This window comes from Glycine soja, chromosome 14, assembly GCF_004193775.1.
Source record: "Glycine soja cultivar W05 chromosome 14, ASM419377v2, whole genome shotgun sequence".
NCBI classification, from domain to species: Eukaryota; Viridiplantae; Streptophyta; class Magnoliopsida; order Fabales; family Fabaceae; genus Glycine; species Glycine soja.
In genome coordinates, this window is record NC_041015.1 from 50,594,836 (window position 1) to 50,609,630 (window position 14,795).

The following is a 14,795-nucleotide window of genomic DNA, read 5'->3' on the forward strand; positions in this document are numbered from 1 at the left end:
CAAACATTGTCCCTAGAAATTTTAGAAATTATATTTGTTTACTCAAAGGTTCTAAGATGTTAGACTGGCTTTTGAACCCTGCGGGATAATTAAGTTGTACCTCGTGCACTAGCCTTGGATGGCATACCTAATTGCTACCAGAGTCATGAGTCAATCACAAAATGATTTGCTCTCATTTAAACATGAGTGGTGGCTCTTCAATGAAATTAACGTTACCTTACAAAGAACAATTCATGTTAACACACTGATATATATATATATATATATATATATATATATAAGCACAATTGCTAAAATTAAAATCTGATAAAATGCTTATCTTCTGGTGGGTATGGATATCAAGAGTTTAGAGATCGGGCTATTTGAGAATTGTATTGGATTAGATTAAATTGATTATGAAAAGAAAAATCTTCGATCTAATTATTTCAATTTTTATTAATTTATCATATAATTGGTTTAGTTTAAAATTTTAATTCATCTGATCTAATTTAAAATGATTTAGATTGAAGTGATTTTCAGTTTTATTCTTACTTTTATTTTTTTAGAAAATATTAAATAAGAAATAAGATATATCTAATAAATATAATAAAAAATAATTAAAATATCAAATATTTTATTTATATGTCAATATATAATTAAAAATAATATATTTACTCATCTTAACTCAAATAGGTAGAAAAAAATTTCTTTAATCAAATATATTTTTCATAAATAGGTAAAAGTTATATAATAATTATACAAATATATAAGAAATAAAATTAAAAATTATGAATGATATTATAAATTAATGAATAAAAATATATGAATTTGCACTAGATTGATTTAGATTGGATTGGTTTTTAAATTGAAATCTAAAATTTAATCTAATCCAATAAATTTTTTAATTTTTTTATCCGTTTGATTTTCAATTTATTTGGTTATCGATTTTTTTGTCCACGTTAGATTGGATTATGAACTCCTGTTTGGAGGTGTAACGTTGGATGGATATTTTGAAAGGAATATTGAGCACAATAAGAGTGTAAAAGAAAAACCTGAACGGTTGCTAAGGTTTGGTCATATTCAAGTAGTATCATTGATTAGTCAATTAATGAAGGTGAAGCGATGGATCTGATGTTACGGGGATGACGGGTCCATACTTTTCTGGGATGATATATGGACAGGACAAGAGGTGTTAAAAGTGAGTATTCTACTTCAGAAGATAAAAAAAAATTGTATATGGGATCTTTGGATGTTGGTGCAGTGGAGTTTGGGGGTTGAATTTAAGTATGGTTGAGTGGGAGAAACCTCCTTCTTAATAAGTTTTTGTAGGTTATCATTTATGTTCATTTAATCTTTGACAATGTTGATGGATGGATCAGGATGAGCTTCTCTGAATTTGGCATACTATTTTTAGTTTTTTTATAAACTGAATTTGGCATACTACACTCTTCAACAAGAACATGATTTCGTGGACAAAAGCTTCTTTTAAAGCTTTTATTAAAAATTGTTCCTTCTAAAGGAATTTATATAAGAGGGAGGTATGAGATTAACCAAAAAAAAAACTTTCATATGCCATAATCTAAAAGAGACATAGAAAAGCATTAATCTTTGTGTTTTTTTATGCTACTTGTTTCATGCGAGCCATTTTGACCCTACAATATTTCGTTATAATTAAAGTTTCACAGGAATTAAAGTCATCCTCTTGGATATCAATCTTGACAAAAATCTTTCTCATAGTCTCCCCCTTTCTCTGTCTATCTTTTATTTTCTTTAATGATTCAAATCCTAAAATATTTCCATTATATTTTGTTCCAACGTTGTATCAATCCACATCATTATCTATTTGAATGATGCTGGATATTGGTATTACTTTTGAAATATAATCCTGGAATGAGAATGAGATAATTAAAATAAATTAATTTTATAAATAAATAAATAAAAATATAACTCTGTTGGATTCTGTTTTTAAGATATTCCAGTAACGATCATCATAAGCAACTAAACAAAGCAGTCGCCACCAATAATGTTACTATGAGGCACCAAAATAATATTACAACTTACATAACTACTACTCCATAACTGTATATGTCTCATCTGATTTAACCAGAAAATAATTTAAACAAGACTATCCAAACTAAAATGGAGACACCTACATAACCGCTAGGAATTTCTTATACAAAGTTACGACTTATATCAATATATATTACAGAATGAAAAGTTCTATTCTCTTAAACTAATTAAGTTTTGATCCATTTTTTTTTGTTATAACTATTAGTAAATATTTTACACCCCAATCATGCTATGTTTAATTTTGACTGAACCTTAACATGTTTTTAATTACTGATTCATTAAGTCCTTTAGATAATGCTCATATATACTTAGAAAGATATTGTTTGTGATTTTTCGTATCGTTTCCTTACAATATTCTTTGCTCTAATTATGCGCATACCTACTTGGTGAACGATCGAGTCCCACAATTCAACCATCTTGTTGATGTTAAAGGCACAAATAGGATACAAACAAGAAGAGAGTTGTACTCTTAGAGAACACACACACACACACATATATATATATATATATATATAGACTTATGTAAGAAGTTAGTAAAGGCAACGCATTAATTCACACAAAGGTCATTTGATGAATGATGAATATCCATGCGCCAAGGGTATATGCTCCATGTTTGTAGAATAATGTCCCATCCAAGCAGGACCATTTGTCATATACACAGTGAGACATACTAGTCCCCGATCAAAATTGTTGTCCTTGATTTCTTTTAATTTCTCTGTCTCTCTCTTCGTTTATGAATTAGGTTAATTTCCTATTTTGCAATCCTTGTTGGTGGGAGTGACAAAGTCCTACATTTTCCATTCTTTTAAAAGTACTTCTTGAGGTGGAAAGGTCAAAATTGAGGACACCCCCACCAACATGCACCAACCAATATCACCATATATAAAGTCTAATGGAACATGATCGCTTGCTCAATATTGAGAAGATGGTATTGGAATCTTTGGGGTGAGGGGAAAAGTTGGTGCAAAAATTTTCAAAAGCAAACAACAAGATTCCAAGTTGACGACTGCATCTTCATTGCACTATAGAAGACAGGGTGTGTCCAGTTGTGCTTCACAAGGGTCATCGCTAACCTAACTCATATCAATCTTATATCAATTTTCACGTTCAAAAAACCACTTGATGTATCATATCGATCTTATGTACTTTTAGGAATATATGTATATAATATATGCATATTACACCAGATGCAACCGAAGATCGCGAACCAGGCTTGGATAATCATGCCATGACAAAAACCCTTCATTCAACTTTTCATCTATTAGCCACTCTGAATTTTAATCGCTAACCAAGGTGATGGTTTTAGGGTAGATAAATCAGCTTTTGAAATTTTTCCCGGCAATTTTTCTTAATCTTTTTGTGTTGATTGGATTAATTACTTCTAACACTTAATTATCTGATAATATTAAATGAATATAGTGAAAAAATAATGAAAAAAATATCATTCCTTTCCACTCATCAATAAAAAAAATAGAGGAAATGAATAATGCAAGGTCCTCAAAATAAAGAAAATTCTCCGATACGAAACTAGGAAAGAGATATCCCTTCCTACTACTTCTTACTAAAAATGTATGACTTTTTATGCTTAATTTCTATTTTTTTTTTCATTTTTAATCTACTTAGTTTAATAAAAAAATGTATGATTAATCCTTCAAATAAAAGTACATAATTTTTATAATTCTTAAAAATTAAAAATTAATAAAATTTATTTAAAATTATCATTTTTTATAGATCAAAGATATATTTTAACCTTTATTATAACACTATTAATTTGTTAGTTTTTTAACATGCTAAATGTATGTCACACATAAGAATTATTTTTTTTTATCCGTGAGAAACATTTTTGTTTTTGTCTCTATATTTTAGAGTAACTTGTCAGGATGATACAAGGACAATGAATAGCACGGCGAAGTTAATTGAAAGAATTGTTTCACCCTAATTATCATACTGTTAATTGCACTTATTTATTTTTAGTTTCTTGGGTTATCACTAATCTAACATCATCAAGAAAAAAACAAAATATAAGTCTTATGTCAATGTTCACGTGCGTTCAAAAAACTGCTTAGATGTATCAGTCTTCTGAACGCCTAACATCTGGTTATCACAACTGCACCAAACTCAGGCCAAAGGGCACTCTTAGTAACTTTAGCATTTGCAGCAAAGCATGAATCAGATATAAGGAAGACTTACTTTTCTGTAATCATCCTTATTTAGAGATGAACTTGCCTAGTACTCAAGCAAACCAAAATTGAGTAACGTACTGAGACAACTTGATACAATTTTCCCTATTCACATGGGAGCGAATAGAACCTTAAAACTGCAAATAGAAATTAACGTGCCTTGTTTTGGCGTACTATGGCTAGGTGATAATTTTGCAACACTGATGAAACGTTGAAACGAATTCCTTTAGGTGACGTGGGCTGTTTATTTCTGTACAGTGCCTGCCACCTTATGTACGCACACACATATAAGGAAATGTGCATTGCTTCAGTAACCTTTTGACCATATTCTTCTTCCTTCTCAAACTCATCTTGGACCATCTTACAACAAATTGATCTAGAACCACAACCTAATCTTAAAAAACTTCATACTTCAATTCCTAATCCATATGGAAACTTAGAAAAATATGTTTAAATATATTTTTGGTCTTTTTTAATTTAGTATTTTTTTTTATTTTTTGTTCTTGTAAAATTATTTTTTGGTTTTTAATATTTATAAATTATATTTGTTTTGAATACATTAAATAGTGAAAAAAAAATATCTAAAATATTATAAGAACGAAAATAAAAAATAAATATGATTTATAAGAACTAAAAATAAAATAATAATTTTACAAAAATTAAAAGTCAAAAATATTAAATTAAAAAAATTAAAAATATATTTAATTAAAAAAAATTGTTATAAAAAATGTAGTCTTTGGTTTTAAGAATAAACTATCAATTTAATCCTCGAAATATTAACCTCTCCCTGTCTCCCATGGTTATTTCCTCAAGTAATGTAAATAAGAAGTACCTAACATTTTGCCACATAAGTCTTGTTAGTCCCCCGTGATCAAGTTGTTTTAAAATTTTGTTAAGTTCCAGGTTGGCACCTTAAACATAAGGAGGACCTTTATTTTGTGTGGGTTTCTTGAGATGATATAAATGTTGTTCTAAAAAGTTCCTTTATTCTGTTATTGGTATTTGGTCATGTTGCTCTAAATTTTTGGTCATGCTCCAAATTCCACCAGATAATATGTATGTTGCTCTAGAAAATTATCTTAGGCTTCATCCTTGTTTTGAAAGTATGGATGATGAAAATAGCAAACCTGTGTAGGATATCCAAGCCAGTATCTTGATGGCACATGCATTTGCATACATTGAATACAAAGTTCACTGTGGGATATGTTTTCGGTTGGTATGGGGAACTTCGATGATGGTCCTTTCAAATTCAATATCATGAAGATTTCTTTAAGGATTACTTTTATAATTATGGATTCATTCCAGAGGTAGGTTATGTGGAAGTGCCAGTTGCAGCTACCATGGGAGCAACAATGCCTTCAAAAGGATGGCAGATACTGGTGTTTAAGAAACTTCCCAATGGTTATGTTGAAGAAGTTAAAAATCTCATATGGGATACCATAAATATATATTCCTTATTCAAAACCGGCCAAGGTTCATGATCATGATCAGGTTCAACTTTACAGTGCTGCAAAAAATCTTGATGATTTTTGTTTTGAAGTAAGAGAAAATACCAGCCTTCATTCTATTGGCCATCCATGATGCATCTTTCATTGTACTATTTTTGTTGATCTTTTACATCAGTTGATGTTAAATTTTGATGCTATAATGTTTCTCAAGCTCATCTTTCTAACTACATACAATATAGAGCTCTTCAGGGAGGATGGACTTCTCGAATCTGGAGTAAATAAAAAGGTGAGTTGATATGGAAGACACAAAATCCTTGGACTGGTCTGAGAAGTCAATTTTATGATCATCTACTTGATCAAACAGTAGGTTTCTACGGTTGTCAATGTGCTGAAGAAATTACATATTTGATAGAGGCAAGGCAACTGTGAAAATGAAATTCAAGTTTTATAAGTAGGTAATGAAAATAGAGTTGTCATTTTATTGATACAATAAATATTTTTGTACTCATCCTATGAAAGTTAAAATTGTGATAGGAAGGCATAAGTAGCAAGTTAAAAATATTAAAAAAGGGTAACGAACTTGTGAAAATTGTGCATGGTCGTCTTATGAAAGTAGTTCCTTAAAGGTTCAGAATCGTTTTATCTTCCTTCACAAAACAGGTTGTTATTGTTAATACTACATGAGAAGAATTGTCTAACGTCGCCATTGAAGCTTCAGTGTGGGATCTAGAAGGAGCATGCCCATACTACAGAGTCCATGAAAATCTCTCTGTTGCCGAAAAAAGTAGCACCTAATGTTGAGATGAAGTATCCAAAGTCTAAAAATCCAAAACTTTATATAACATGTTAGATTATAGAATTATTATATCCCAAAACTTTTATTGGTTGCATCTTTCTTGTGGAGATTACAAGTTATTGGAGCCATATAGGAAGAAGAAATTAAACTGCTTGGTTTAAGAGGATAGACATAGATGTCTTGCTAGAAAGAGTGATGGTTGAAAGGATTGAAATAAAAGGGCATGATGTAGGCATGCATTGCTTTCTGTCTTTATTTTTCTCTTCATACTACAAGGAAGGGGGAGACACACCATTACTATCAATTTATCACACAAGCATTCTTGGAGGGATCAAATGGATAAACACGCGACCCAAAGGGGGATGTGTCCTATTCATGCTTAACGTGTCTACCTGCAACTTAACAAACTTCAACCTGCAACTTGCTATTATTTTACATTAATTGAGTCTTAAAACTCAATAAACGGAGTTGAAACAACGTTCATATAATTGAGAAATGAGCAATCAAAAGGGTAGGCTTTTGCTTTTGAAAGATGTACCAGGAAATGTGAAGGGTTGAGTTGGAGTTTGAAGTGAAGTAGTGGAAGCAGAAAAAGTGAGAGAGAAGGGTCTGATAAGTGATTATGAATAAGGAGGAAAGTCATTGGAAAATAAGAGGTTTTGAAGAAGTACCCAACTTAGCTTCCTTTGTTACGAGGATTTACATGAGACTGAGACCAAAATCCAAATAAGATTCGACACCATCGTCATCGGTCATCACCGGAGATATGAGGTTGACTTTCCTACTTAGAAAGGGTGAATGGAGAAGAGAAGAGAAAAAATCGTGGATTCGAATCCTTCAACTACTGATATTTCTAATAACACTAATAAATTAAAATTTTATCAATGAAAAAAAAACCTCATCCATCATCACTGTACTTTTTCCTGTTGACAGTAGAGTTCGGTTTTATGATCATATGCATTCTGCATTTTGTCTTTTTGATTTTATAGTTTTTTTTTTATCATGGGCTGGAAAGTTAGTTGCTGGGTTGGTTTTGATGATCATATACATTCATAATATAATGTTTCCTACACCTCTGGAATTACTTCTCACACCCTAATCTTGAATATAATTTACATTCTGGATTAGTTATTTTGGAATGTAAAAATTTACATTCTGAAAAGGTTAATCCACAATATAAAATTACATTCTGAATTAGGCTTTTTCAGAAGGTTAACAAAGTACAGGAAGTAAATTTGGAGATGCAAAAAGCAATTGTCTTAGACTATTATTTGAAATCAAGTGGTGTTTATCTGAAATTCATTGGGCTATGTTATTAACAAATTAGTCTATGAATTTGGGCGTTGCTAATCTGACGGCCCTTAATGCTATGTTCACCCCCACGTTTGTTTAAAAAAATCAAATGTTTAACTTAGGAGTTAGGACAATGTTTAGTCAAGTACAGTATTTAATTATGTAAAAAAGTACAATATTTAATTTAGGATAATATTTTTACCAAGCCAATATTTAATTTAGTGCAATGCTTATTATAAGACAATTTTTTAATGTAAATTATTTTTAGACACATTTAATATGAATTTACTATATATATCACAGCATTATATTAATGAATAGGATATTAAATACAAATTTCGACTAAAACTAAAACCTTACTACCAAAATTTGCCACGGCTTTGAAAAATAAATGCTCAAAGTCATTTGTAGTAACTAGTAAGGTGACATTATTACCTTAATCTCAATAAATAGGAGAGAGAATGAAATCAATTAAAAGCATGTGGAGCCTCGACGAATGACCTACCTCGAAATATCTTGCCCGACCATTCATCATTTAAAGATGGAAGAAAGCAAAATTTAATGATGTATTGCCATGGGTGGAAGTAAAAGTTTCTAGATTAATTTCTATGCTTCTTCTTTTTTAAGTTTAAGAAGAAGAATTCTAATTCTTTTTATATAATTTTTTTTGTAGTAGTAAGTCCTATCATTAATTATATTTTATATTTTTAAGATATTTTTTAGTCACTAAGACATTAATATAAAATATTCAACAATTTTATTAATAATTAATTTGTTAAAAAACACATAATTAATCACTTTTAATATAATTTTTCTTTTCAACCAAGTTTTTTTTTATCAATAGGCTGGAATCCAAATAAAACCTTGGTTAAGGAATCTAAATTCAATATCATTCAAACAAATAACATGTGCTAACATTAAAAAAAAAAACACCAATATCATGTAACAATAATATAACATTACTAGTTTAATAATATCTCTGTTCTCCATGGCATAAGCTACTCGTTTTACAATTGCCTTCGATATTTGTAAGAAATGTTAGGATTAAAGTTTGAAAAAGTATTTTAACAGATTTCAATACACAGTAATAAATTATAATGTATCAAATGAATAAGAGGAAGAAGAAATTGTTATTATTAGAATAAAAGTAATTATACTTTTAATTATATTTTTTCATTCACAATATTTAAATTTAAAATCTTGTTCAATAAAATCAATTATAATATAGTACAGACCAAGACCAATGACTAGTAATAATATCATTAATTTTTTTTTTACAAAAATAATGTCTTCATTTATCATTTATGTTGGTTATGAATATGAGATATATGATTTTTTAATCCGTTTATAAATTTGTGTTGGTTATTGATTGAGACAAATTTTGAACCTAGATTTTCCCGTAAAGAGAGAAACACAAGCATACACGTTATCTATCCCTTTTTTTAGCTTAAATTGAATGAATGGTAAGATTATCCTGTCAAATTTAAGTGAAAAGGCCCAAAAGTTGCTCTTATTGTGTAATTATTATGCTTTTGTTGAGCATGACCTATATATGTGTGAGTACTAAGTAATTTTGAATTATCATTCAATCGAGTACAACTCCTTTCATTGAACAAATTTGAGCCGTTAGCCTTAACTAATTACTAATAATTTTGATGTTATTTTATTTTATTGAAAATAATTTTTTTCACATTCATTTACGTATGTGTACTTTTTTTTACAGCTTAGCTACTTAGGACATTAAATTTTAGTTAAGTGAAATATTCCCTACTTAATACTAATATTTTAGAAACATTGAATTTTATCAACCTGATGCTGAATTAATCTTTGTTATTAAATACTCTCTTCGCTTCATCATAAATATTATGTAAGAAAAAAAATTATCCTAAAATAATTATTATTTTAGTTTTTCAATGTAATATTACTTATTTTTTTTTACTTATAATATTAAATATGAACAAAAAAATCTATAAATAAATGAATGATGATAGAAAAATTAATACTTTTTTTTATATATTTATTGTTTTTTCTTTATCAATATAAAATAACCTAGAACGAGAATTATAATAGGCCGGAAGGAAGGAGTATCACTATAACATAATTCAATGATATATTTTGTCAATATTTTATTTACAGAAAAAATTTATTAAGAACAAAAGTTTCTGAGACTTGTTTTTAAAATAAAGAAAATTTTCTTTTATCATAGTAAATATATTTCTACTTAGATTGGACTCATTTAAAGTGAAAATGTATAAAGTACGAAAATAAAAATGTATTTACTATTAGTTAAGTTTATGAAGTAGTACATCTAACTTTAGAAACATCAAACCATTCTTATTTGCTTAATTTGTTAAATTATATTATCAAATTGCACTTTTAATAACATTGACCAAAAATATAATTTACGAATATATTATTTAAAAATAGACAAAAATATCTTAAAATTGACAAGAAAAAAGATCAAGTTGCTTGTTCATGCTTCTTTTGAAAAATTGATTATATTATTTAATTGAGTGAGAGTGACATCAAAGTTGAAAGGAAAATAAAAAGAAAGAAGCCTACAAACGAAGCTGTGAATAAAGTGGTCCCTTTAATTTTTGGCATCGATAATTAAAAATTGTCAGGCGTGGAAAACATACACCAACGAAGGGAACGGACACTCGGAGGACACGTTGCATGATACTAGTGCAAGTTTTATAAGTAACAAATATCTAAATCAAAAACATTTCAAGGTAGAATGTAAAGGCGCAACACAAATGACAATAATAATGTAACATATGCTGCAATCACAGAAAAAATATAAAGAAACTATGAACTAATATGATCCTTAATAATAACTGCAATCTAATAACAAACATTTACATTAGTATCATGCCTAATAGGATCTGAAATGATGTGAACAATTCCTTGAAATTTCTCTTGTCCTTTTCTTTTATTGCTCTATTAGTTTCACTCTTTGCTTTCCTTCTCTTTCATTACTCTATTAGTGTCCCTCTTTGCTTCACTCAAAGGAAAAGAAAGAAACAAAGAAAATTAATAAAGTGCTCAACTAGCTCTATAAATTATCTCTTAGCACAAGAGACACAAATATATACTTAACAAAGATGTATATATGTAGAAGGAATAAACATGTATATATGTAGCAAAAATGTTGGTCAGGCGGTCCCTCATTATTGAGTTAAGGGCGTCATGCATTTTGTGCTTTGAAATTGAAATTTACCAAAACGAATATTCTTTGAACTCAAAAGATTATGCCCAATCCCAATCACTTATTTTAAGGGAATTTTGGACCGGTGTGTGAGTATGTCAATATACACTAATATGCATAATTAGATTAATTTGATAAGTCATACATAGGCTGGGTTTAAATTAAGCAAAAAAAATCATTTTCTACACATAACATAAATTAAAACTTGACAATAATAGATGAAATAGAGGCAAATTAGCCAAGTCGTTATAGACACATTTGGTTTACTCTTTTTTTTTTTTCAACGGAAATAAGATTGAAGTTACCTTAAGTTGAGTTTTAGAAGATGATTTATTGAATATATTCGTTCTTAAAATGAGTATAATTTTCACAAACTGTTAATTTAAAGTTTTAGAAGATGAGTTATTGAATATATTTTATTTTTAATACTTATCATTAATTTTAATTTTTTAGGTGATAATATAATAAATTAAATGATAATATGACTGACTAACATAATTTCACATCATCATCCTTAACGAATTTATACTATGGATATTATAAAAAATAAAAGAATTGAAAAATATCAAACAATAAACTATAAAAGAAGTATGTTACATAAATAAAAAGCATATTTAATCTTGACTATAAAACAAAAAAAAAAAAGGTTATTACAATTAGCGTACCTCACACGCACACGTATTATTGGTCAGATATTCCAAAAACAAATAGAAGACGCTATAGCTACTCCCAAGTAGTAGAAAACGACGCCATTATACGTGTCCAAATTTCATTCACTGTGTCCCAATTAAATTTCCTCCATTTCCAACCTCTCCAATCCATTCCCCCTTTTGACTTCCCCATATGGCTCGCTACTCCTTCCTCTTGGCCCTCCTCCTCCTCCTCTTCGCCGCCGTGTCCAGCGCCGCCGACGACATCCTGATCCGTCAGGTGGTGCCGGATGCCGTCGGCGAAGCGGCGGAGAAGGAGGAGGACCACCTGCTGAACGCGGAGCACCACTTCGCGAGCTTCAAGGCGAAGTTCGGGAAGAAGTACGCGACCAAGGAGGAGCACGACCGTCGCTTCGGCGTCTTCAAGTCCAACCTCCGCAGAGCGAGGCTGCACGCCAAGCTCGACCCCTCCGCCGTCCACGGCGTCACCAAATTCTCCGATCTCACTCCGGCCGAGTTCCGCCGCCAATTCCTGGGCCTCAAGCCGCTGCGCTTGCCGGCGAACGCTCAGAAGGCACCCATTCTCCCCACCAAGGATCTCCCAAAGGATTTCGATTGGCGAGACAAAGGAGCCGTCACTAACGTCAAGGACCAAGTAATAATATTTTTATTATTTAATATCGACAAATATTAGTTTGTTAATTTTATTAGAAACGTCACTCGGAGAGCTTTGAACACCTCACTCTCCTCTCTTCATCCTTCCCCAATCACGGATCAATCTAATATCTCTTAATTATTATTATTGTTATTTGAAGGTTTTCTTTTTTATTTGATGTGAAATTGAAGGTTTTGGTTTGTGTTTAGGGGGCGTGTGGTTCGTGCTGGTCTTTCAGTACCACGGGAGCGTTGGAAGGAGCTCATTATCTGGCCACTGGTGAGCTTGTGAGCCTTAGTGAGCAACAGCTTGTGGATTGCGACCACGTGGTTAGTTTCTCTCACTTTTCATGCCTTCTCTGTTATTTGGCCTCCTTTTTTTTGGTATTGATTAATATTTAATACTATAAAGTGGTAGGTGAATGTTTGAAAACTTGATTTTGAACTTGCCCCTAATAAGGTGGTAGGTGAATGTTTGGATGGTTGATTTTGATTGAAATTGTTTTTAAAGTGAAGTGATTTATAACTCTTAATAGTTATTAATTGTGAAATCCAAGGATTAAATTTTTTGTCCAACATATAAGTTAAATTGCTTCCAAGTAAATAATCGATTGTGGATCCAAGACTCGTCTTTTCAACCTGAGATCAAACAGGTGAACAACTAAAGTCAAGTTAGCTGATATTTTAAGGGATTCTGAATCATCTAAAGTGAGCCCAAAGATGCGATATTATGAAATTCTTGTACATGATTTGAATGTGTTTGATATGTTATTATAAAGTGTATGATTGGAAATGAAAAGCATAGCTTTTATTAAATAATTGGTTTATTTTGATTATATTTTTCTTGACTTCATGCTTATAGATTATTTTGATCACAGTAAGATAATCTGAACACATAATAACACATTGAAGACATGATGTGCCCGACCGTAAGCTAACAAACCTTCTAAACAATTGCCGTATCCATGTTAGACATGTTTCCAGATTGGACATTCCAGATATTATCAACTGCATTATGATATTATGATCCTTGAATTTTGATTTTCTTTTCTAAATTAAGACTTTTTGTTTTTCCTTTAAACGTTGTAATGTAACTGTGTTGTACCCAATAATTTTAAAGTTTATTGCATTTGCTTGTTCGTGTAACATGGCATTTGTGTCTAGATCGTATGTGTACCTTCTGGCTGGTAAGACAGTAAAATAACACTAAAATTAGCCGCCATCCTGATATACAATGATGAATTAACGGCTATGAATCTCTCCCCAGTGTGATCCAGAAGAATATGGAGCGTGTGACTCGGGCTGTAATGGTGGGTTGATGAACAATGCATTTGAGTACATACTTCAGTCTGGGGGAGTACAGAAAGAAAAGGACTATCCATACACGGGGAGAGATGGCACCTGCAAATTTGACAAAACCAAAGTTGCAGCTACTGTATCTAATTACAGTGTGGTTTCCCTTGATGAAGATCAAATTGCTGCAAACCTAGTGAAGAATGGCCCTCTTGCAGGTAACTTAAATTGTTCTGTGGACAAAAAGACTTGGTTCCATAACTTGCTTGCCCACATTCCTCCCTACGAAAAGAAATTATAGACATATCTGTTTGATCTTTTTTTTTTCCTTAAAAAAAAAGTACAAGTCACGGATTTAATGACAAAATATAGAAACACTGACCTTTGCTTTGCTTGGTACAGTTGGTATCAATGCAGTTTTTATGCAGACATATATAGGTGGCGTGTCGTGCCCGTACATCTGTGGGAAGCATTTGGATCATGGTGTTCTTATAGTGGGTTATGGTGAAGGTGCATATGCTCCCATTCGTTTTAAGAACAAGCCTTACTGGATCATTAAGAATTCATGGGGTGAGAGCTGGGGAGAGAATGGATATTACAAGATTTGCAGAGGTCGAAATGTGTGTGGAGTAGATTCCATGGTCTCAACTGTAGCTGCTATATATCCATCCAGCCATTAAATACAAGGATATGCATATGCCTGATTGTAGTTGTGTGATATGATACTGGGCTAGGGGAGTTTGTATAAATATTTATGTTGTGAACCGTATTGTTTGGTACCGGTAAAATTATCTCCATATAGGGTCAGGAAACTGCTAAGATCATGTTGTTTATGTGGTATGTAATTCTGTATGTATGCTTGTTAGACAAAGTGCTGTTGTCCATTGTTATGTTATGGCAACTTGGCAGAGTAAATGAATTGGAAATACTTCAGTGTAAAATTTTATTGCCTCCTAATATTTGTAGTACATGTTTTGAAATATCAGGGTAATTTGAATGGGAAAACTTTAAACTAGCTTAAGAGAATAGCTGAGAGGAATCAGGTAATAAAATAATTACTTCAGTTAATCGAATACCATGAATGAGACTGGGAAACTATCTAAAAGAATTAACATTGATCATGCGGAAGGTGAATTAACAGTTACCCTGAAGTGAGAAATTAGAGGTTACATTGAAGGGTGTGAAGTACTGGATATACAACTGGGAAATCCAAGGAAAGGAGTG

General features: G+C 31.0%; 1 protein-coding gene across 1 annotated transcript; it reads left to right on the forward strand.

Moving 5' to 3' along the window:
• Positions 1–11,751: 11,751 nt before the first annotated feature.
• LOC114383215 (cysteine proteinase 15A-like) lies at positions 11,752–14,551 on the forward strand. The gene is made up of 4 exons (XM_028342841.1): positions 11,752–12,279; positions 12,489–12,608; positions 13,546–13,789; positions 13,974–14,551. The coding sequence occupies exons 1-4, from the start codon at positions 11,818–11,820 to the stop codon at positions 14,249–14,251; spliced, it is 1,104 nt and encodes a 367-aa protein (XP_028198642.1). The 5' UTR covers positions 11,752–11,817; the 3' UTR covers positions 14,252–14,551.
• The last annotated feature ends 244 nt before the right edge of the window (positions 14,552–14,795 follow it).

Coding starts and splice junctions, on each gene's coding strand:
- LOC114383215 (XM_028342841.1), top strand. CDS start 11,818: ATGGCTCGCTACTCCTTCCTCTTGGCCCTCCTCCTCCTCCTCTTCGCC. Junction 12,280..12,488: donor TCACTAACGTCAAGGACCAA/GTAATAATATTT, acceptor GTTTGTGTTTAG/GGGGCGTGTGGTTCGTGCTG. Junction 13,790..13,973: donor GAAGAATGGCCCTCTTGCAG/GTAACTTAAATT, acceptor TGCTTGGTACAG/TTGGTATCAATGCAGTTTTT.